The sequence below is a fragment of the Ahaetulla prasina genome, chromosome 14 (genome assembly GCF_028640845.1).
Source record: "Ahaetulla prasina isolate Xishuangbanna chromosome 14, ASM2864084v1, whole genome shotgun sequence".
Lineage (NCBI taxonomy): Eukaryota > Metazoa > Chordata > Lepidosauria > Squamata > Colubridae > Ahaetulla > Ahaetulla prasina.
The window spans coordinates 19,904,430-19,929,144 of record NC_080552.1 but is presented as its reverse complement, the minus strand read 5'-3'; the positions used below and the strand labels follow the sequence as shown (position 1 = coordinate 19,929,144).

The 24,715-nt window shown below is 42.3% G+C and overlaps 1 protein-coding gene across 1 annotated transcript in view; it reads left to right on the top strand.

Moving 5' to 3' along the window:
• LOC131185179 (myosin-16) overlaps positions 1-24,715 on the top strand; it is a 59,995-nt gene that overhangs the window by 4,929 nt on the left and 30,351 nt on the right. The window contains exons 3-19 of the mRNA XM_058157439.1: positions 1,019-1,175; positions 2,462-2,489; positions 4,162-4,258; positions 4,403-4,495; positions 5,615-5,678; positions 6,642-6,740; positions 8,641-8,744; positions 9,149-9,287; positions 11,421-11,689; positions 14,347-14,517; positions 15,944-16,123; positions 16,800-16,926; positions 18,283-18,344; positions 18,773-18,860; positions 19,776-19,893; positions 21,009-21,129; positions 23,052-23,188. Coding sequence (XP_058013422.1) covers positions 1,019-1,175; positions 2,462-2,489; positions 4,162-4,258; positions 4,403-4,495; positions 5,615-5,678; positions 6,642-6,740; positions 8,641-8,744; positions 9,149-9,287; positions 11,421-11,689; positions 14,347-14,517; positions 15,944-16,123; positions 16,800-16,926; positions 18,283-18,344; positions 18,773-18,860; positions 19,776-19,893; positions 21,009-21,129; positions 23,052-23,188 — 2,054 coding nt within the window. The remainder of the gene's footprint in view (positions 1-1,018; positions 1,176-2,461; positions 2,490-4,161; positions 4,259-4,402; positions 4,496-5,614; positions 5,679-6,641; positions 6,741-8,640; positions 8,745-9,148; positions 9,288-11,420; positions 11,690-14,346; positions 14,518-15,943; positions 16,124-16,799; positions 16,927-18,282; positions 18,345-18,772; positions 18,861-19,775; positions 19,894-21,008; positions 21,130-23,051; positions 23,189-24,715) is intronic.

Below are 24,715 nucleotides of genomic sequence, written 5' to 3'. Positions count from 1 at the left end.
GGAAAGTTTTGAAGCAAGCAAGAGATGATGGATAGATGATTTTTCATCTTTATTCTTGTTCTGGTTTGCTTTTCCTTTTTCCTGTCTTTCTTTTAAAACATAGCAATCAAAGTAAGAAGCGGGCAAGAGATGATGGATGGATGATTCCTCTTTTTTGTTGCGGCTCTGAGTTGCTTTTCCCTCTCTCTGTTCTTTTCTCTCTCACCCCTTTTTAGGCAGGTGACACGATTAGAAGTTAGACAGGAAAGAAAGAAAAAGCTTCTTAATAAAGGGTGGACATGATTAAAAGCTAGAATAAGTGATAGAAATAAAAGGGAATATTAATGTATACATTTTTACTTGATAAAATGAAAGTAATAATGAGAAATAGGTGGAATAATTGAATAATGATAGACTGTAACCAAATATAGATGTGTATTGTTATTAGAAATACATAAGTTGATTGAATGCAATGATAATGTTTAATCTGATCAGTTTCATTTGTATTGGAAAGTATGGCGCCCAGGTGCCGCACTGTTCACACCAGTGGTAAAATTCAGAAATTTTCCCTACTGGTTCTGTGGGCGTGGCTTGGAGGTGGGGTCATATGACTGGGTGGGTGTGGCCAACTTTTTTTCCTTTTCAAGCATTTTTTTAACTTTAAAAAGTTTTAGAAAAGTTCCGACGATCAGCTGTGACAATCAGCTGTGCCAGCGATCGTTGTAACCTTTCTTTTTACTTTTTTTAAAAAAACTTTTTTTTACTACCGTTTCGGGCGAATAGGTAGTAAAAAAATGCTTTTAAAAAGTTAAAAAAAAAAAAAAGGTACCCATGATCGCGCGGCACAGCTGATCGTCTGAAACTTTTTTTTTTTTTTTTACTTTTTGAAAGCATTTTTTACTAATGGTTCGGGCGAATTTCAACCTTTGTTCACACATTGATTTGAGATTTTTATAAAAAAATAAAAATAAAACACTTAAAAAAACCTAAAATAAAATATGATTGGAAGCTGATCTTGACCGCCTTGTTCTCCTTCTAGACATATTCTGGCCTCTTCTGCGTCACCATCAACCCTTACAAGTGGCTACCCATCTATGGGGCACGTGTGGCGCAGATGTACAAGGGTAGGAAGCGTACAGAGGTGCCTCCTCACCTCTTCTCCATCTCTGACAATGCCTACCATGACATGCTTATGGGTGAGTCAATGGTGAAATCCAATTTTTTTTTACTACCGGTTCTGTGGGCGTGGCTTGGTGGGTGTGGCAGGGGAAGGATACTGCAAAATCCCCATTCCCTCCCCACTCCTGGGGGAAAGATATTGCAAAGTCCCCATTCCCTCCCCACTCCTGGGGGAAGGATAATGCAAAATCCCCCTTCCCTCCCCACTCCTGGGGGAAGGATACTGCAAAATCCCCATTCCTTCCTCACTCCTGGGGGAAGGATAATGCAAAATCTCCATTCCCACCCCACTCTGGGGCCAGCCAGAGGTGGTATTTGCCGGTTCTCTGAACTGCTCAAAATTTCCACTACCGGTTCTCCAGAACCTGTCAGAACCTGCTGGATTTCACCCCTGGTGAATGCAGAGAAGGTTGGACTAGAAGACCTCCAAGGTCCCTTCCAACTTTGTTATTCTATTATTCTGTAAAGGTCCTCTCTTTGTCCCTTGTGTCAGGATTCTGACGGATGCCCTAATTAAATCGTGAGCCTCGAGCCAAGCTTCAAAACAAATCCAGTTATTTATTAAGAGCTTCATGTCGGCACGTTTCCAAGTGAAGCCAACTCTGACCCCACATAATTTAAGGCCCAGACTTGACCCTGTTTCCCCCCTCCCGTCAGGGTGTATCCTCAGTTACATTCGCCAATGGAGCAATTTCACAGGTTGTAGAGATCATTCCCCTCTGGCCGCTGTGGGTAACCCTGGGAGACAGCCTTGAGAAAGAGATGTCTGGAATGTGCTTTTGTTTTTTTGGCTGCCATGCTGCTTCACCACTTTTCCTATCCCCCTTGCCTATGGCAACTCGAGAGCAAGCCAGGAGTCAGTGATGGGATTCAGCCAGTTCGCACCACTTCGGGAGAACCGGTTGTTAACTTTCTGAGCAGTTTGGTGAACTGGTTGTTGGAAGAAATCATTAGGGCAGAGAACCGGTTGTTAAATTACTTGAATCCCACCACTGCCAGGAGTGCTTTGCGAGTTGACACCTTGTTCCGGTTACACAAAGCCAAGTGTACCAGGGTTGGGCTAGAAGACCTCCAAGGTCCCTTCCAACTATGTTATTCTCGTATTCTGTAAAGGTCCTCTCTTTCTCCCTTGTTCCATTTACCCAAGTGTACCAGCCTGAATTTTATAATCAAGCAATGGTCCATTCCTAAGGCTGATGCTTCCCAAGAGTTGATTTGGATAATTGGCTATTGATCAATTCCATGGGATTTAGGGGGGGGAAATCCAGGTTATCCAGTGTTCTCTTTCTCTCTTCTTCCATAGAACGTGAAAACCAGTCTATGCTGATCACGTAAGTGGCCCTAATCTCTCCCCTCCCCCCCGCATATATTCCCTACTAAAATATTAATAAAAATGGCTTGGTTTTTAATGCTCTACACACCGTACAAAGAAAAATAAAAGCATATCATGTGAATAAGCGACCAAATTAATAATAAAGAAGTACAGCTTAAAATCGATTTCCTGGCAACAGACACTAATGAGAAAGCTTATTATAGGCATCAAGAAATGGTTCCAGAAGATGTTTTTTTTTCTGAGCTAGTAAGAAAGGGATACTACAATTTTATTTAAGGAGTCAAATGTTCCACCTTGAAACCATCCTGAACCATTTTTCAGGGGGCTGACCTATACAGGTCCCATACATTTATACCCTAGACTCATTTTTGATCAATGAGTTCACATATAATCATTAAAAGTTTCTCCCAATAAGCTTTCGAATTTGGAAAGCTGTCTGTGTGTTTATGGAATCCTGGATCTTCCTGTTCCAGCAGATTCTTTTAAATCCATTTTACTTTTTTTTTTTTTTTTTGGCTAAGGAATCTAAAATGGTCAGGTTGTTGACATTTATTTGTGGGGAGGGAAAAACGGCTAAACCGGGTAAAAAGATCTTGCCTGCCTTTTGAATCCAAAAACAAAAATTACTGTATCAAATTTAGAATTGTACATGCAGCTTATTTCAATTGTAATACACCTTGGGACCATGATGGCCCAGTGGTTAAAGAGGCTGAATTTCTTTAGAGGGTTCAAGACCCCAGCGTCACGTGATGGGTTGCTCCAGCTCCTGCCAACCTAGCAGTTTACAAAAACGTAAAAATGAAAGTAGATTAATAGATACATGATGAATGGATGGATGGATGGGTGGATGGATGGATAGATAGATACAATATATATATAATTATACAATATATATATAATTATTAACCAATTATCAGCCAGCATGACGACAGCAAAAACAACACAGCTAATTACAAGCGGGAGACAGCTGGAGGGGCCTATTACACGTGCAATGGCCAAATTGATTAATGGCATATTTATTTATTTATTTATTTTATTCGATTTTTATACCGCCCTTCTCCCGAAGGACTCAGGGCGGTGTACAGCCAAGTAAAAATCACTATATACACATTAAAAGAGGTTAAAAAAGAACATATTATAAGGTGGCCGAAAATTTAAAACAATTTAAAAACCTTAAAATATAAGTAACCCCAATAAAATTTTAATCCAGTCCCGCTTGAATAAATAGGTGCGTTTTCAGCTCACGGCGAAAAGTCCGAAGATCAGGCACTTGACGTAAACCAGGGGGAAGTTCATTCCAAAGCGTAGGAGCTCCAACAGAGATATAAAGGCAGAGATCTCTGTAATGATAGTTTAAGACTCTGACAATGTCAGCAGATGGCTGACAAAAGTTTAGTAGAATAAAATTTTAATTTTTTTAGTTCTGGAGTTCGCAGAATGTCTGTTTCTTTTTTTACAAATATACCTGGAATATAGGTATATATTGGGGCAAAACCCACTTACTAACTGTCTCACTCAGCAACGTAGGATTTGGCCTGAATTGTTGGGGTGATTCCCTTAAGCACCGTGGCAAGAAAGGGACTTAACAAAGGTCTCGCTTAGCAGCAGAAATCATAGCCATAAGTCAAAGACTACCTGTACTGATAATAACCCTCTTCCTTTACCTCTAGTGGAGAATCCGGAGCAGGCAAGACTGAAAACACGAAGAAAGTCATCCAGTATTTTGCCAACATCGGAAGCACAGGCAAAGCCGCTGCCGATGGAAAGGTAAAATCGAACGGAGGTCTCTTATCGGGTAGTGGTTGAAACCACGATAAAGTGGCCCTGAGAAACAACCCGACATCCTTAAGTGTTCCAAAATGTTTCTTGGGGAAGCGAGGTTTGATGGTGATGGTCTTTGTTTTGGGGCAGGGCTCTCTGGAAGATCAAATCATCCAGGCCAACCCTGTCCTAGAAGCTTTCGGAAACGCCAAAACTACCAGGAACAATAATTCTTCTCGCTTTGTAAGTATCGGATTCCGAAACGGTGCTTTGTCCCATTCAATGCCCCTTTTCCCTATCGTGCCGCCAACGACGTCGTGTCTTTTGGAAATGATTTTAAGAGACAGGGAGAAGAGCCACCAGCAAGATAATGGTCAGATAATAGCAATAGCAATAGCACTTAGACTTATATACCGCTTCATAGTGCTTTACAACCCTCTCTAAGTGGTTTACAGAGGCAGCCTCTTGCCCTCAACAATCTGGGTCCTCATTTTATCCACCTCGGAAGGATGGAAGGCTGAGTCAACTTTGAGCCAGTCCTTCCTTCCTTCCTTCCTTCCTACCTACCTACCTTTCTTCCTTCCCAAGCTATACTAGACTTATATATCATTTCACAGTACTTTTACAGCCCAGTCTAAGCGGTTTACAGAGTCAGCCTATTGCCCCCCAACAATCTGGGTCTTCGTTTTTACCCACCTTGGAAGGATGGAAGGCTGAGTCAACCTTGAGCCTGGTGAGATTTGAACTGCCAAATTGCAGGCAGCTGGCAGTCAGTAGAAGTAGCCTGCAGTACTGCACTCTAACCACTGCACCACCATGGTTCATAAGAGGTAGATGAGCCCATCGGTGGTGGGTTGCTACCCGTTCACTCCGGTTTGGGCAAATTGGTAGCGGCAGCAGGGAGGCTCTGCCCACCCACCTGGACATCTCGGCGCATGCGCAGAAGCATTGCACACACACGTCCGCGAGAGAACAGGTAGCGACCAAAATTGAAACTCACTACTGGAGCCAATAGAAGAAAAGGGACACGACAATAATCTCAGAAGCGACCCTCCCTAGTTTCTCCGGCTGTGAAAAGAACAGGAGGGGACAAAAAACCTCCTATCAGACTTGCAAAGATTAGATTAATTTATCCTTACAATTAAGTAGAGTTAGTTACTTCTGGATATGCTTCTTATCAACCTTGCTAAATAGATAGCTGATTTTCACATACCTACCTTGCTATTTATTCTGGTTGTGTTTTTTTTAAATGAACCCAGGTTTTTGAATAACACATTAAAATCAAGATTTTTTTTGGTGGAGGGGGGGGGGAAGCTATTGTGATTGTGAATAACGAGAGTCTATTTTTTTTTTCTTATTCAGGGTAAATTCATACGAATTCATTTTGGCAGCACAGGAAAACTGGCTGGGGCTGACATTGAGAGCTGTAAGTTCCTAATTTCTCCAATGTTAAATCTCCAGTTTTTAGCTCCAGTGTCCATTTCAGTTGGCGTGTGGTTAATGATTATTACAAACTATTCTAAATAATACGAGTTCCAGGTATATTTGTGAAAAAAGAAACAGACATTCTGCGAACTCCGGAACTAAAATAATTAAAATTTTATTTTACTAAGCTTTCATCAGCCATCTGCTGACATCGTCAGAGTCTTAAACTATCATTACAGAAATCTCTGCCTTTATTTGCCATTAATCAATTTGGCCATTGCACTTCCAGCCATCTCCCGCTTGTAATTACCGTATATACTCGAGTATAAGCCGAGTTTTTCAGCACGTTTTTTGTGCTGAAAAACGTCCCCTCGGCTTATACTCGAGTATATACGGCTTATACTCGAGTTTTTTTTTTTTTCGTTTTTTTCACATTATACCGGCCGGCGCGAACTTGGCGGGCTTTTGCTTTAGCGCGGGGAAGCCCTGCCGGTGCAGTGAGAGGGCGGGGCGGGGGAGCCGCCAGCCTTCTCGGCCGAGGGAGGGAGGGTTTCGCCGACCGGTAGGTGCCTCATTTCCCACCCTCGGCTTATACTCGAGTCCCCAGTTTACCCCAGTTTTTGGGGTAAAATTGGGGACCTCGGCTTATACTCGGATCGGCTTATATTCGAGTATATACGGTAGCTGTGTTGTTTTTGCTGTCGTCATGCTGGCTGATAATTGGTTAATAATTTTATATATATATTCTATCTATCTATCTATCTATCTATCTATCTATCTATCTATCTATCTATCTATCTATCTATCTATCTATCTATCCCTAAAGAAAATTACAGATTTCATCAGTCAATACTTTGACAAATAAATTAAAACTTCAGGGAATGTCAGCATTTTCTTTCCTTTCAATTGATAATCGATTTAATCCTTTTAAAAAGTGAAGTGGCTTTTGTTCATTTTGTTCTAGACCTCCTGGAGAAGTCTAGGGTCATCTCTCAACAACCTGCTGAAAGGGGCTATCACATCTTCTACCAACTCTTGTCTAACAAGAAGCCTGACCTTGTAGGTAGGGCATTTTCCATGAATGTGTGTTTGTGTGTGTGTGTGAGAGAGAGAGAGAGAGAAAGAAAGAGAGAGAGAGAGACAGAGACAGAGAGAGAAACACATACACACAGAGAGAAAGAAACAGATGGAAAAACAGAGAGAGAAAGACACAGAAAGAGAGAAACAGACACAGGGAGAAAGACAGAGACAGAAAGAGAAAGAGAAAGAGAGGGGGGGAGGAAGGGAGAGAAACAGGAACAAACAGAGAGAGAAAACAGACAGAAACAGATGGAAAAACAGAGAGAGAGAAACACAGAAAGAGAGAAACAGACACAGAGAGAAAGACAGAGATAGAAACAGAGAGTGGGGAGGGAGGGAGAGAAACAGAGGAACACAACAGAAAGACAGAGACAGAAACAGAGAGAGAAACAGAGAGAGGGAGGGAGGGAGAGAAACAGAGGAACACACAGAGAGAAAGACAGAAACAGAAACAGGAAAGACACAGAAAGAGAGAAAGAGAGAAGGAGAGAGAGAAAGAGAGAAAGACATAGAAGGAGAGAGAAACAGACACAGACAGAGAGGAGAGAAACAGAGAGAGAAAGACAGAGACAGAAACAGAGAAACAGAGAGAAAGAGGGAGGAGAGAGAGAAACAGAGGAACACACAGAAAGAGAAAGAGAGAAAGAAAACAGAGAGGAGAGAAACAGAGAAAGACAGAAACAGAGAAACAGAGAGAACGAAGGAGGGAGGAGAGAGAAACAGGAACGCACAGAAAGAGAAAGAGAGAAAGAGAAACGGAGAGGGGAGAGAGAGAGAGACAGAAACAGAGAGAGAAACAGACACAGACAGAGAGGGGAGGAGGAGAGAGAGAAAGAGAGGAACACACACAGAGAAAGACAGAGACAGAAAGAGAAATGGGGAGAGAAACAGAGACAGACAGAGACAGAGAGAGAAACAGACACAGAGAGAGAAAGAAAACAGAGAGAAACACAGAAAGAGAAAGACACAGAAAGAGAGAAACAGACACAGGGAGAAAGACAGAGACAGAAAGAGAAAGAGAGAAGGAGAGAGAAGAGAGAGAAACAGGAACAAACAGAGAGAGAAACAGACAGAAACAGATGGAAAAACAGAGAGAGAGACAGAAACAGAAACAGAGAAACAGACACAGAGAGAAAGACAGAGATAGAAACAGAGAGTGGGGAGGAGGGAGAGAAACAGAGGAACACAACAGAAAGACAGAGACAGAAACAGAGAGAGAAACAGAGAGAGGGAGGGAGGGAGAGAAACAGAGGAACACACACAGAGAGAAAGACAGAAACAGAAACAGGGAAAGACACAGAAAGAGAGAAAGAGAGAAGGGAGAGAAAGAGAGAGAAAGACATAGAAGGAGAGAGAGAAACAGACACAGACAGAGAGGGAGAGAAACAGAGAGAGAAAGACAGAGACAGAAACAGAGAAACAGAGAGAAAGAGGGAGGGAGAGAGAGAAACAGAGGAACACAGAAAGAGAAAGAGAGAAAGAAAAACAGAGAGGGGGAGAGAAAAAGAGAGAGAAAGACAGAAACAGAGAAACAGAGAGAACGAAGGAGGGAGGGGGAGAGAGAAACAGGAACGCACAGAAAGAGAAAGAGAGAAAGAGAAACGGAGAGGGGGAGAGAGAAAGAGAGAGACAGAAACAGAGAGAGAAACAGACACAGACAGAGAGGGAGGGAGGGAGAGAGAGAAAGAGAGGAACACACACAGAGAGAAAGACAGAGACAGAAAGAGAAATGGGGGGAGAGAAACAGAGACAGACAGAGACAGAAAGAGAGAGGAAAAACAGAGAGAAATGTTTCTCTAAACCTTCTAGATGTTCCCTTCAAGGCCATTTCCATCCCAACGAGCAAAATCACCTCATTCTAACATGCCTTTTTGTCGCCACAGAGAGCTTGCTCTGCGCCCCGGATCCCAAGGAATACCACTGGACAAGCCAAGGGGTCACTGTGGTAGACAACATGGATGATGGAGAAGAACTGCTCCTCACAGATGTACGTATTCAAAGTTGTGGTGCGTGGAGGGACAGCTTGGCAATGGGAGAAAATGTTCAAAATGGGCCGTGATAGCTCAGGCTATAAGAAGCCTGTTATTAGAACACAGCAGCCTGCAATTACTGCAGGTTCAAGCCCGGCCCGAGGTTGACTCAGCCTTCCATCCTTTATAAGGTAGGTAAAATGAGGACCCAGATTGTTGGGGGGGCAATAAGTTGACTTTGTAAATATACAAATAGAATGAGACTGTTGCCTTACACACTGTAAGCCGCCCTGAGTCTTCGGAGAAGGGCGGGATATAAATGTAAATTAAAAAATAAAAAAAAATGGCGCCACGTGCTAAGCTTAAATTCCTGTCACCAGCTTTGGTTCCTTCTCTGTGTCGTGTTTCCTTCTCTGCCAAGGTGGCCTTTGACGTCCTGGGCTTCACCGGAGAGGAGAAGAACGGTGTGTACAAACTCACGGGGGGCATTATGCACTTCGGCAACATGAAGTTCAAGCAGAAGCCGAGGGAGGAACAAGCAGAAGTGGACACCACCGAAGGTAATGCAGTGGGGACGAAGGCAGAGTGTCCTTGACTTTACAAACATTCGTTCAGGGACCGTTCCAAGTTACGACAGTGCTGGGAAAAGTCACGTCCTTTTCCCACACTTACGACCGCTGCAGTATCCCAGTGGTGAAATCCAATTATTTTTTTACTACGGTTCTGTGGGCGTGGCTTGGTGGGCGTGGCAGGGGAAGGATACTGCAAAAGCCCCATTCCCTCCCCACTCCTGGGCGGAAGGATATTACAAAAGCCCCATTCCCTCCCCACTCCTGGGGGAAGTATACTGCAAAATCTCCATTCCCTCCCCACTCCTGGGGGAAGGATATTGCAAAAGCCCCATTCCCTCCCCACTCCTGGGGGAAGGATATTGCAAAATCTCCATTCCCTCCCCACTCTGGGCCCAGCCAGAGGTGGTGTTTGCCGGTTCTTCAAACCGCTCAAAATTTCCGCTACCGGTTCTCCAGAACCTTTCTGAGCCTGCTGGATTTCACCCCTGCAGTATCCCCACGGCCATTGTTGTGGCCCGTCAGACTCAAACAATGAGGAGGTTGGGAAGGAACTTGGGCCGGTCCTGGAGTCTCGGGAAGGCCCTGATGGAGGTTCTGTGTCAGAAGCAGAGATAGAGCCATGGCCGTCCGACATTTCTCAGCTGCCTTTGTACTCGGAGATAAGTGGGGAGGGCGAACAGCTGGGGCCTGTTCCAGATGCGCGTATGCGCAGAGCTGTCAGGAGAGGAGAACAACTGAGGAACAGGAGCCGATTTGGGAAGCAAGGCACACGTGGACGCTGAATGGCCCCTCCCTGGTTGGGGAATAAATAGAAGCAAAAGGGGAGCGGTGGTTGCAGGAGACAACCGTTCGTATTTCTTTCAGAAGATTTGCTCATTGTGGTCCATCCCTCAGAAACTTGCTTTCCAGTATTTACGTAAATTATTTATTTTTAATTTAATTTAATTTAATTTTAATTTTTAATTTACGTAAATTTATATAAATTAATTTAATGTAATTTATGGCCTGGCAAGTATCCCAGGGAACCGATAAGGTCTGTTACTGCAAATTAACCCTTGAAGCGTTATTGCCTGGACTTTTCAGTGTGTGACTGCCCGTAATTCACAGGATCTAAATAAAGAGGGATTTTTCAGGACAAGGAGTCTGTTTCTTGGTTCTTCTAAGGCTGGGTCAGAACAGGCATGTGATCAAAATTCAGAAGGTTCCTATTTATGACGGTTGCAGGGTCCCAAGGTCACACATTCCCCTTCTACGACCTTCTGACAAGCAAAGTCAATGGAGGAAGCCAGATTCCCTTAACAACCCTCCTACTCATTGAACAACTACAAGGAGTTAGGTCGTAAGTTGGGCCAAAAACTCACAGCTGTCTTGCTTAGCAACAGAAGCTTTGGGCACAATTGTGGTCATAAGTCGAGGACTACCTGCATGAAAGCAAGAGATGTCTTAAGGTCCCCATTAAAAAGCACCTTAGGTTTCACCAGTTATCGGGATCTTATTTTCATATGGGGGGGACATGCCCAGAAGCTAAAAATTATTGGAATAAAATAAAGACATGGTTAGAAGAAATGACTCAACAACATATTGATTTAAAACCGGAGCTGTTTTTATTGGTATCCTCCCAGAGAAAATTAGTAAAGAAAATATTTACTTGATTATACATGTAATAACAGCAGTAAGAATTGTTTTTGCACAAAATTGGAAAACAGAGAAAATACCCCTGGAAGGAGAAGTTATCAAAAAAAATTTTTAGATTGTGCAGAAATGAATAGATTAACTTTGATGATCAAAGAAAGAGAGGATTCAGAATATTTTAAGATATGGGATCAATTTTACCATTAGTTAGAAAAAAGATATGAGTAAGTAAATTGATAAATATGTAAGAAAATGGTGTAACTAGAATAGTGAATTAATGGGAAAAAAACAGATTAAATTGAAAAGCCAGGAAAAAAACACCAAGATGTCACACGGAAGAAATGACTGATGTACTAAATGTTTGTTTGTTTATAAATAAAAAACTTTATTAAAAAAAAAGTCATCTTAAGTTACTGAATTGCAGAATAACAGAATTAGAGTCTATTGAAATCATCAATAAATAACGTCTCCATTTTGCTCTTTTGGCAGTGGCTGACAAAGTTGCCCACCTCATGGGTCTCAACTCTGGAGATCTTCAGAAAGGGATTACCAGACCCCGAGTTAAAGTGGGCAACGAGTTTGTGCAGAAAGGGCAAAATATGGACCAATGTCACAACTCGGTCGGTGCCCTGGGCAAAGCGGTCTACGACAAGATGTTTAAGTGGCTGGTAGTCAGGATCAACAAAACCCTGGACACCAAGATGCAGAGGCAGTTCTTCATCGGTGTCCTGGACATTGCCGGTTTTGAGATCTTTGAGGTACCCAGAAGCCATGAATGATTTTTATTGCAAAAGATTCAGAGTTGGGGACACTCCCCACCCCCCCAAAAAAACCATGGCGTGTAGAATGGAAGACATTAGTGTCCTACCCATTCCGTTCCGTCAACCTCAAGGTGACATTTTCCAACTTGCCATCAATAGAATAGAATAGAATAGAATAGAATAGAATAGAATAGAATAGAATAGAATAGAATAGAATAGAATAGAATAGATTTTTTTATTGGCCAAGTGTGATTGGACACATAAGGAATTTGTCTTGGTGCATATGCTCTCAGTGTACATAAAAGAAAAGATACGTTCATCAAGGTACAACATTTACAACACAATTGATGGTCAATATATCAATATAAATCATAAGGATTGCCAGCAACAAGTTATAGTCATACAGTCATAAGTGGAAAGAGATTGGTGATGGGAACTATGAGAAGATTAATAGTAGTGCAGATTCAGTAAATAGTTTGACAGTGTTGAGGGAATTATTTGTTTAGCAGAGTGATGGCCTTCGGGAAAAAACTGTTCTTGTGTCTAGTTGTTCTGGTGTGCAGTGCTCTATAGCGTCGTTTTGAGGGTAGGAGTTGAAACAGTTTATGTCCAGGATGCGAGGGATCTGCAAATATTTTCACGGCCCTCTTCTTGATTCGTGCAGTATACAGGTCCTCAATGGAAGGCAGGTTGGTAGCAATTATTTTTTCTGCAGTTCTAATTATCCTCTGAAGTCTGTGTTTTTCTTGTTGGGTTGCAGAACCGAACCAGACAGTTATAGAGGTGCAAATGACAGACTCAATAATTCCTCTGTAGAATTGGATCAGCAGCTCCTTGGGCAGTTTGAGCTTACTGAGTTGGCGCAGAAAGAACATTAGCTAGACTTCTATTGTTCCTCAACCCTCCAGTCCACCTTGGGGTTTTTTTTTTGGGGGGGGGTCAGGTGGGAAAGCAAAGAGAACAAAACTCTCTTGTTCTTGGACCAGATGAGGGTTCCTTGATGCTCTCTGAGCTTGCTTCTTTTCTTGTGGACGTTTCAGGATCCAACTAGGTAACATCATCAGTGCTAGTAAGGAGTGGGATTAGCTGTCAGTTTATATTCTGGTGGGTGGCCTGTCTGTGTGTGTGTGTGTGGGGGTCTTAGACATTCCTTGGTTGGGCCCTTTACTGTTGGCATTTTCTTGATTGGGTTCTTGATTACTTGGTTGTTGGTCTGAAGTTGACCTTGGAATTAATTTATGGTGACCTGGATGCTGATTGCTGGTGGAGAAATGCTGGAGTCCTTTTGTTCTCTTTTGGGCTGGTTGGTTGTCTCTTTTGCATAGTCTGTAGATGTTGTTCATGTCTATGTGTCTGTTGATGGCTGATTCCTCTGAGTGCCAGGCTTCTAGAAATTCCCTGGCGTTTGGGGATTTGGTTTGGTCTCTGACTGTCACATTTTCCCCATTGAAATTAGGGTTCAATCTGTCTATCTCTTGTGAAATTAAAGATGCCTTGGTAAGGCCACGCTTGGAATGCTGCATCCAGTTTTGGTCGCCACGATGTAAAAAAGATGTTGAGACTCTAGAAAGAGTGCAGAGAAGAGCAACAAAGAGGATTAGGGGACTGGAGGCTAAAACATATGAAGAACGGTTGCAGGAACTGGGTATGTCTAGTTTGATGAAAAGAAGGACTAGGGGTGAACTCCAGAAGTTGTGAATGCTCCAACACTGAAGATTTTTAAGAAGATGTTGGATAACCATTTATCTGAAGTGGTGTAGTTAACTCCTGACAGTGAGAACAATTAATCCATGGAACAACTTGCCTCCAGAAGTTGTGGATACTCCAACACTGGAAGTTTTTAAGAAGATGTTGGAGAACCATTTATCTGAAGTGGTGTAGGGTTTCCTGCCTAAGCAGGGGGTTGGACTAGAAGACCTCCAAGGTCCCTTCCAACTTTGTTATTCTATTCTGTTCTGTTCTGTTCTGTTCTGTTCTGTTCTAAAGGGAGACATGATAGCAGTCTTCCAGTATCTCAGGGGATGCTCCAAAGAAGAGGGAGTCAAGCTGTTCTCCAAAGCACCTGAGGGCAGGACAAGAAGTGATGGGTGGAAACTAATCAAGGAGAAAAGTAACTTAGATCTAAGGAGAAATTTTCTGACAATTAGAACAATTAATCAGTGGAACAACTTGCCTGCAGAAGTTGTAAATGCTCCAACACTGGAAATTTTGAAGAAAATGTTGGATAGCCATTTGTCTGAAGTGGTGTAGGCAGGGGGTTGGACTAGAAGGCCTCCAAGGTCCCTTTCAACTTTGTTATTCTATACCCTAATGTTCATCATGTATTCTGACTGCCAGTTGGTGTTCATGGATGTTTGCATGCATGTTTACAGTCATTTGCAACATCCCTCAGTCATGTGTGAACCCGTTTTTTTTTTCCTACTATGGTTTTGCTGAAAGCTGGCCCTGGCTGCTGGCTGTTGGCAAGCCGTGATTTTATTTAATGACCACAAGAAATGTGGATTAGTCACAGGACCGATCCATTTTACAACCAGGTTTCCGTTACAGCGGTAAAGCGAAATACTCTTCCGTTTTACAACTTCTGAAGCAAAAAGAGTCAGGCCAGTCTCGGAGTAGGAAGTTGTGAGTAACCTGTCGCCTTCTCCTCCCTGCAGTTCAACAGCTTTGAGCAGCTCTGCATCAACTTCACCAACGAAAAGCTGCAACAGTTTTTCAACCACCACATGTTTGTGCTGGAGCAAGAGGAATACAAGCGAGAAGGCATCGACTGGGTCTTCATTGACTTCGGTCTCGACCTCCAAGCTTGCATTGAGCTCCTGGAAAAGGTAAACCGCCCCCACAGAAGCAACCTGGGCTTCTCCAGATGAAGGCTGCTTTGAGGTCTTTCTTGCCATAGTTGTTGTTTTTAATCCTGACCTCGGGTAATATGAGGTCCAGCCTTTTTTTCCCTTCCTTCTTTCATTTCCTTCCTTCCTTCCTTCCTTCCTTCCTTCCTTCCTTCCTTCCTTCCTTCCTTTCATTTCCTTTCTTCCTTCTGTCCTTCCTTCCTTCTTTCCTTCTTTCCTTCTTTCTTTCTTCATCTATTATCTGTCTATCCTATTGCTATTTCTATCTATCACTATCTCCTTCTCTCTCTCTCTATCCGTATCTCTGTGTTTTGTATCTATGCATTTATCTATTGATATCAATGTCAATAGGTAAATTGATAATTATCAATTATCATTATCTATCTATCTTTATTATCTATTTTTCTATTATTATCAATATCTATCTACTGTCTCTATCCTTCTATCTTTATCTATCTATCTATCTATCTCTCTATGTTTTGTGCATTTACCTATTGATATCAATGTCAATAGGTAAATTGATAATTATCAATTATCATTATATCTATCTCTTATCTATTTTTTTATTATTATCAATATCTATTTACTGTCTCTATCCTTCTATCTTTCTTTCTATCTATCTATCTATCTATCTATCTGTCTGTCTATCTATCTATCTATCTCTCTCTCTCTCTCTATGTTTTGTATCTATCCATTTACCTATTGATATCAATATCAATAGGTAAATTGATAATTATCAATTATCATTATTTATCTATCTCTATTATCTATTTATTATTATCAATATCTATCTATTGCATCTATCTTTCTATATCTATCTATCTATCTATCTATCTATCTATCTATCTATCTATCTATCTATCTATCTATCCATCCATCCATCCATCCATCCATCCATCCCATCCCATCTTTGGGATATTTTTTTTCTGATCAAGAAGAATCACGGAGTGAGATCATATGTGACCTTTTGTTGCAAACCCTCCAAAGCTTAGACTGTGAAAAACCAATCCCATAAATCCGGGGTGTCAAACTCAATTCCCCGGGGGGGGGGGGCGCAGAATCCGGCCCATGGGGTGCTTAGATCTGGCCTGTGGTGCCGCCATGAAAACAGCAAAGGACTGGCCTGCGGTGCCTCTGCCAGCAAAAACAGAGCTCGGGAGGGCTGCACACGGCTCTCCCGAGCTCTGTTTTCATTGGCAGAGGGTTTTTGGGAGCCCGTTTTCATTGGCAGAGCGCTCGGGCCATCACAGGAGTCCCAACATGAATGACGTTGAGCTGGCCATGCCCCCCCCAAGGTCAAACACAACCCTGATGATGCGGCCCTCAATGAAATCGAGTTTGATACCCCTGCCGTAAATCAATCCTAACAGGTGACTTGATCCTCCCTTCTGCTCTCACCCAACAGCCCATGGGCATCTTCTCCATCCTTGAAGAGCAGTGCGTGTTTCCCAAGGCGACCGATGCGACTTTCAAGGCTGCCCTGTATGATAACCATCTGGGCAAGTCCCCTAACTTCCTGAAGCCAAAGGGAGGGAAGGGCAAAGGGGCGGAAGCCCACTTTGAGCTGGTTCACTACGCTGGCACGGTGAGTACAAAGCAAGAAGAAGAAGAAAAACAGGTGAAACTGCGTGGAGGCAGTTTGCTTCTATAAGGGGCGTGGAGAATCTACTAGGAAATGGGGAAGTAGGGAGATGCCTACAGAGATGCTCCATCATCCAGGTCATGGCTGTCCCAAAGGAGCTTTTCCAAAAGACAAGTGGACTTTCATGGGTCAAACCCAGTGGTGGGATTCAACCAGTTGGCACCACTTGGGGAGAACCGGTTGTTAACTTTCTGAGCAGTTTGGCAAACTGGTTGTTGGAAGAAATCATTAGGGCAGAGAACCGGTTGTTAAACTATTTGAATCCTACCACTGGTCAAACCCTTCCATGCTTATCTTCTGCCATTAGAGACGACTGCCCCATTAGTTGTAGTCCACTGGTGGGATGCAATTTTTTTTAGTACCGGTTCTGTGGGCGTGGCTTGGTGGGCATGGCTGGGGAAGGATACTGTAAAATCCCCATTTCCTCCCAATCAGCTGGGACTCGGGAGGCAGAGAATAGGTGGGGGCGGGGCCAGTCAGAGGTGGTATTTACCGGTTCTCCAAACTACTCAAAATTTCCGCTACCGGTTCTCCAGAACTGGTCAGAACCTGCTGAAACCCACTTCTGCTGTAGTTATGACTCCTTCATGCCATATCCTTCTTCCTTTTTTCAACCCAGGTGGGCTACAATATCACCGGCTGGCTGGAGAAAAACAAGGACCCCCTGAATGAAACGGTGGTGGGCTTGTTTCAGAAGTCTGCCATGGCTTTGCTCTGCATTCTTTTCAAAGAAGAAGAGGCCGCAGGTATGTAGGTAGCTCTTTGCTGCCTGCATTGCGATTCCTGCATTGCAATGCTGGCTGAGGAACTCTGGGACTTGAAGTCCACAAGTTGCCATAGTTGGAGACTGGCTGAGGAATTGTGGGACTTGAAGTCCACAAGTTGCCATGGTTGGAGACTGGCTGAGGAATTGTGGGACTTGAAGTCCACAAGTTGCCATGGTTGGAGACTGACTGAGGAATTGTGGGACTTGAAGTCCACAAGTTGCCATGGTTGGAGACTGGCTGAGGAATTGTGGGACTTGAAGTCCACAAGTTGCCATGGTTGGAGACTGACTGAGGAATTGTGGGACTTGAAGTCCACAAGTTGCCATGGTTGGAGACTGACTGAGGAATTGTGGGACTTGAAGTCCACAAGTTGCCATAGTTGGAGACTGGCTGAGGAATTGTGGGACTTGAAGTCCACAAGTTGCCATAGTTGGAGACTGACTAAGGAATTCTGGGACTTGAAGTCCACAAGTCTTAAAGCAGACAATGTTGTAGACTCTGCTGTAGAGTAGTACATCATCTAAGTTGCTTTGAGTAATGAGATAAGCGGCATATAAATTTAACCAATCAATCAATCAATCAATCAAATGTACAGTACATCACCTTTAGGAGCCATCCAGAGTGCAATTTTGTGAGTTCAATTCCTGCTGGCTGTTTACACACGAGAAGCTTCCATAAGGACAATATCAGTCACCGAGTGCCTCCTGGTGGTGAATCTCACCGAAAAATATTTATTTGTGCGTGGAAATAGATAATTAATAAGAGTAATGTGCAGGAAACCATTACAGTTTGGGTGGAAATCCGCAAACAAAAACGTGTATTTGCATTTGGGGGTGAGATAGGAATAAAGTTGATCAAAAGTGTCTTGACATGGGTCGAAAATGGGAAAAATGGGAATGGCGAGGAACTGAATCGGACAGATGTGCAGAAAAGAGAGTTGGAAATAAACAGGAATCGACAGGTTGGCCAATCACTGAACGGATTGGCGGATGGAGGACAACTCCCCTTGGCCAACTCTCCGTGATCCACTCACCGTGGAATAAGTTGTCACAGCTGATGTGCGAGAGGACAATTCAACTCAAGAGAAGGACAAGGGAACCGCAGTGGGCTTTGTCTTGCTTTCATTTTGAACCTTCTCCCATTAGAAGTCCTCCAGGCTGGGGTGAGCTTGTCCTTCTCCTGAATTATCCCTCATCGGATTGTCCGATGTTGAGTTGTCCTGCACAAGTTGGCCATGGTGAGTCATCCGAGGCCAGTTGTCCCCTTCCGCAGGTTGGCTGTTCTCTCTCTTTGTGTCTTCCCGTTGAATCACTTGCTTTTCAATGCTGTCCTCAGCTTCGGGGTCCAAGAAACAGAAAAGAGGCTCCTCCTTTATGACCGTCTCCAACTTCTACAGGGTAAGTGACATGATCAGGTGGCTCCTGTTTCCGAAGGCCAGCATGTCTTATGAGGAGCAATCCGTGCCTCCTTAATGCTTCCATCAGCTTACACCAGCTAGTTGTTGTAATTGCTTCCCAGCTAAGTCCCACGGATATTGGTTAACACCTCTTCCTAACTCCTTTCTTCCTTTTTTTCTTTTTCTTTCTTTCTTTCTTTCCTTCCTTCCTTCCTTTCCCTACTACTTCCTTTTCTCTCCTTTCCCTGCCTTTTTCCTTCCTTCCTTCCTTCCTTTTCTCTTTTTCCTTCCCTCCATCCCTCCCTCTCCTTCCTTCCTTCCTTCCTCCTTCCTTCCTTCCTCCCTTTCCTCCTTTCTTCATTCCTCCTTCCTTTCTTTCTTCCCTCCCTCCCTCCCTTCCTTCCTTCCTTCCTTTTCTGTGTGTTTTAGGAGCAGCTCAACAAGCTCATGGCCACTTTGCACAGTACTGCTCCCCATTTTGTCCGCTGCATTGTGCCCAATGAATTCAAGCAATCTGGTATGTGGGTTGAAGTCATCATTTTTCATCTCTTAAACAAGCAAACAAAGTCTATTTTTTCCTTTGGGAAATACCCTACATACAGCTGGTGACTTAAGAAAAGACAGGGGCACTTTGGAGGGTTGTTGTAATGTATTTGAACTTTAGGAGTTCTTCCACCACTTTACAGATTGCGATACTAAAAGATTATCTGTGTTAGACTTTAGCTGTGCTACCAAGCTGGAGAAAAGAGAAGAATTTATTCCCATGCAAATAAAGGATTAAAAGATCCAGAGGAAAATACTTACGCATCACAATTTAACTATGCCTTGATTTTCTTGCCTCTTGTTGGATTGTGCAAGAGGTTAAACCATGAAGTATAGTTTGCAAACCACAAAAGTCCCCTTCACGCTAAGCCACCCTCAACCCAACCTCCTTATGGCTTACCATGATGTGAGATTGATAGTATGGTTTGTTTGGCTTTAGACAACCATTGAGGTTAGAAACCACGTTGATCCTTGGTGCGATGCGCAAGATGTTAAGGTGTCTGATTCAGTAAATCGTCATTAAACAAGGCATGCTTTAGCACAGGGATCTCCAACCTTAGTAACTTTAAGGTTTGTGGACTTCAACTCCCAGAGTTGACGTCCACAAACCTTAAAGTTACTAAGGTTGGAGACCCTTGCTTTAGCGTAGTGTGTAACAGATTGCACCCACGGTTAAGGGCAGTGGAGCATGGGATTCCAGAACAAGCAGACAACCCTCACCAAGGACAAGGGGATCTAGTCAAGATCCAGATAAAAAAAGAGCCAGATGGTTTCCATTTGGTCACCAAGCTGAAGAAAGCTTGAGGAGCCAATCCATGCAAGGCATTGCCTTGCAGAACTTCTGGCGAAGGTTGTGGAAAAATGGTCAACTTGCTTTGTGTCTCCACAGGCGTGGTGGATGCTCATCTCATCTTGCACCAGTTGGCCTGCAACGGTGTCCTGGAAGGTATCCGTATCTGCCGGAAGGGGTTTCCCAACAGACTGCAGTACCCTGAGTTCAAGCAAAGGTGATTCTCGCCTTGAACCCGCTCCTCCCTCATTTATTTTATTTATTTATTTACTTTGTCACACAGTATATGTAAGAATAGAATAGAATAGAATTTTATTGGCCAAGTGTGACTGGACACACAAGGAATTTGTTTTGGTGCAGATGCTCTCAGTGTACATAAAAGAAAAAAAAAATACCTTCATCAAAGGTACAACATTTATAACACAAATGATGGTCATAGGTTGCAATTTAACCCTTAATGATAGCAACAAAAAGTTACAGTCATACAGTCATAAGTGGAAAGAGATTGGTGATGGAAACGATGAGAAGATTAATAGTAGTGTAGATTTAGTAAATAGTTTGACAGTGTTGAGGGAATTATTTGTTTAGCAGAGGGAAAAAAACTGTCCTTGTGTCTAGTTGTTCTGGTATTCAATGCTCTATAGTGTCGTTTTGATGGTAGGAGTTGAAACAGTTTATGTCCAGGATGTGAGGGACCTGTAAATATTTTCACAGCCCTCTTCTTGATTCGTGCAGTATACAGGTCCTCAATGGAAGGCAGGTTGGTAGCCATTATTTTTTTCTGCATAAGCATAAGCATGAAAATAACTATACAATATATAAGCATATATATAAGCATAAGTATGTAATAACTAGATTAATTTGATATAACGAAAGGAAACAATAGGACATGGAACGGTAGGCACGTTTGTGCTCTTATGCACGCTCCTTATAGACCTCTTAGGAATGGGGTGAGGTCAATAGTAGACAGTTTTTGATTAAAGCTTTGGGGATTTTGGGAAGAGACCATAGAGTCAGGTAGTGTATTCCAACAATAACAACTCTGTTATTGAAGTCATATTTTCTGCAATCAAAATTGGAGCGGTTCATTTTAAGTTTAAATCTATTGTGTGCTCGTGTACTGTTGCAGTTGAAGCTGAAGTAGTCTTTGACAGGAAGGACATTGTAATGGATGATTCTATGAGTTAAACACAGGTCATGTCGAAGGCGGCGTAGTTCTAAATTTTCTAAACATTGTTTATTGTAAATAAGTCATTGGTGCATTGGGACCTTGACGCTCCCAAAGTCTCAGCCGGACCAAATTAATTCCTGCTTGTGTCTTCTTAACGTCAGGTATCAGTTGCTGAATCCCAACGTCATTCCTCCAGGGTTTGTCGACAACAAGAAAGCCTCTGAACTTATTCTGGGAACTCTTGACCTTGGGGAAAATGAGTACAAAATTGGACATACTAAGGTACTAAGAATGGTTTCTTTCCTGCAAGAAAAACACAATTATGCGGATAAGTCCCCACGCTTATTTTTTATTTTATTTTATTTATTTATTTTTATTTATTTATTTTTGTCACACAGTATATATAAGCATAAGCATGAAATAATTATACAATATATAAGCATATATATGAGTATGAGTTGTAGTAACTATATTAATTGGATATAACAAAAGGAAACAATAGGACAGGAACGGTAGGCATGTTTGTGCTCTTATGCACGCTTCTTATAGACCTCTTAGGAATGGGGTGAGGTCAATGGTAGGTAGTTTTTTTATTTTATTTTATTTTATTTATTTATTTTTTATTTTATTTTTATTTTATTTTTTATTTTTTTATTTTTTTTATTTTATTTTATTTTTTTATTTGCATTTATATCCCGCCCTTCTCCGAAGACTCAGGGCAGCTTACACTGTGTAAGGCAATAGTCTCATCCATTTGTATATTATATACAAAGTCAACTTTATTGCCCCCAACAATCTGGGTCCTCATTTTACCTACCTTATAAAGGATGGAAGGCTGAGTCAACCTTGGGCCTGGTGAGACTTGAACCTGCAGTAATTGCAAGCAGCTGCTGTTAATAACAGACTGCATTAGTCTGTTGAGCCACCAGAGGCCCAGCTGTTTTATTTTATTTTATTTACTTTTATTTTATTGATCAACAAATACAAGGAAAAAAAATTGGACATACTAAGGTACTAAGAACGGTTTCTTTCCTGCAAGAAACACACAATTGTGCGGATAGTTCACCAAATTTATTTATTTATTTGATTTGTCAACAAATACAAGAAAACAAGTAACAAGAGTAGACATGGACACCTGAAAAATATTTGGCACCAAAAAAAAAAAAGAATATAAATTGGCAAAACATAGCTATAAACACATAGAATGATTACATATAATTTGGAACAATAGGACAGGGCAGGGACGGTAGGCATGCTAGTGCCAGGGGTGGGTTTCAAATTTTTTTACTACCAGTTCTGTGGGTGTGTTTTGGTGAGCATGGCATGGCTTGGTGGGCGTGGCAGGAAAAGGATACTGTAAAATCTCCATTCCCTCCCCACTCCAGGGGAAGCATATTGCAAAATCTCCATTCCCTCCCCACTCCAGGGGAAGGATACTGCAAAATTCTCATTTTCTCCCGTTCAGCTGGGATTTGGGAGGCAGAGAAGAGATGGGGGTGGGGCCAGTCAGAATTTTTACTACCGGTTCTCTGAACTACTCAAAATTTCCACTACCGGTTCTCCAGAACTGGTCAGAACCTGCTGAAACCCACCTCTGGCTGGTGCGCTTATGCATGCCCCCTTAGGGACCTCTTAAGAAACATGAAAAGTCCACGGTAGACAATTTACGGTAAAAGGTATGGGGATTAGAGAGACCAACAACAGGATCAGGTAGAGTGTTCCAGATATTTACTACTCTATTGCAAAAGTCATATTTCCCACAATTAAGATTAGAGCGAATTACATTGAGTTTAAATCTATTGATGGCCCTTGTATTATTATGGTTGAAATTAAACTATTCATTTCAGGTAGAACGTTTTGGTAAATAATCTTATGAACTAAGCATAGGTTGAAACGTAGACGACGTAGTTCAAGGCTTTCTAGACCTAAGATTTCAAGCCTGGTGGTATAGGGAGTTTTATTTCGAGCAGAAGATTTGAGAACTCTCCTAGTAAAATATCTCTCTAATGTAATGATGTCTCAAATACAGTGAAGGTATTGTTGTAAGTTGCAACACTTCATTGGTGGTCAGCTTAGGATGGAGCCTTCTCTTCTCTTCTCACTTCTCTTCTCATCTTTCAACCCTCATGGACCCGGGAGGGGGCTGGTTCTTCCAACTTGATCTTGCGAATGGATTTGTGTACATAAGTCCATTGTTTTCACAGGTGTTCTTCCGCGCTGGAATCTTGGCCAAGTTGGAAGACATGAGGGATGAGCGCTTGGCCAAGATCATGACCATGCTACAGAGTCGCCTCCGTGGTTTCCTGATGAGAATTGAGTTTAAGAAGATGCTGGAGAGAAGGTAAGGAAATAAAATAAATTATATCTTCCCTTCTTTCCCTTAAGAAGGGATTGGACAGACGGACAAATGGATGGATGGAGGATTAAGGGTGACATGATAGCAGTGTTCCAATATCTAAGTCGCCATGGGAGAATAGGCAGCAATATAAATCTAATAAACAAATAAATAAGTCAACCTATTCTCCAAAGCACCTGAGGGTAGAACAAGAAGCAATGGATTCAAACTAATCAAGGAGAGAAGCAACGTAGAACTAAGGGGAAATTCCCTGACAGGGAGAACAATTAACCAGTGGAACTTCATGCCTCCAGAAGTTGTGGGTGCTCCATCACTGGAAGTTTTCAAGAAGATGTTGAATAACCATTTGTCTGAAGTATAAATGTAAATAATAATAAGTGGTGTACGTTTTCCTGCCTAAGCAGAGGGTTGGACTAGAAGACCTCCACTGTCCCTTCCAACTCTGTTAATCTGTTATTCCAAATGAATGAATGAATGAATGAATGAATGAATGAATGAATGAAGCATTAAAATCTACATCGAAATCAGTGTTCTGCCAGGCCAGTATCTAAATGAAAACTCTTGCAAATAAAACATTGATGATATGCATTAGAATTTCTCAATCTGCGTGCCTATTTCAAGTAGGTTGTCTTCTTCTTCTGGTGTATGTCCACCATAGGTTTATGCCCAGGCTTTGAGAAGCCACTGTTTAAGCCTTAGAACTTTCTGCATCCACAAATACAGAGACAGGTTTGTCATCATGCCATTTGGAGGACTGTTAAGGATAATCTGGGTTCACAACGAAAATTGTGGACTGTACCCTACGCACAGTGGTGGGATTCAAGTAATTTAACAATTGGTTCTCTGCTCTAATGATTTTTTCCAACAACCAGTTTGCCAAACTGCTCAGAAAGTTAACAACTGGTTCTCCCGAAGTGGTGCGAACTGGCTGAATCCCACCACTGCCTACGCATGAAAACGACTGAGACTGGCTGTATACAATAACAGTCACCTGCAGACAAACTGGGGTTTGATATTCCTTTACTTTTAGGGAAAAGGCGAAGTCATAGTCCAAAAACAATTCCACATATAAAGTCAGTCAGTCAGGGATGTTAAAAATATCAAGTCTTCTTACCAAACGTAGACTTGCACAACAAACAAGGTCTTCTTTCAGTTCGGCAAAACACAGTTCAATTCACAACAGTCAGTATCTTGAGGAATCAGTAACTAGCCATGGTCAAGCAACGATCATAAAGCTCAAATATACAGTTGCAGCATGTCATCAGGTTACAATGCTGTAGCGTCCCTGTAGATTCCCCACAAGCCATAATTTAGTAGTCCGTTTATACATTGGCTACAGAGCTCAACCAATCAGGATGCTTGCATGATGCAGCACAGCCTTAAAGCAATATCATGCCTTTCTTACAAACATACATAGTTAGTTTATATATTGCCTGGCCAACTAGTTAGGCAAATAACAATTTCCTGACAAGGACCATGTTTTCTTCTTTCTTAACACTAGTTTCTCTCTCT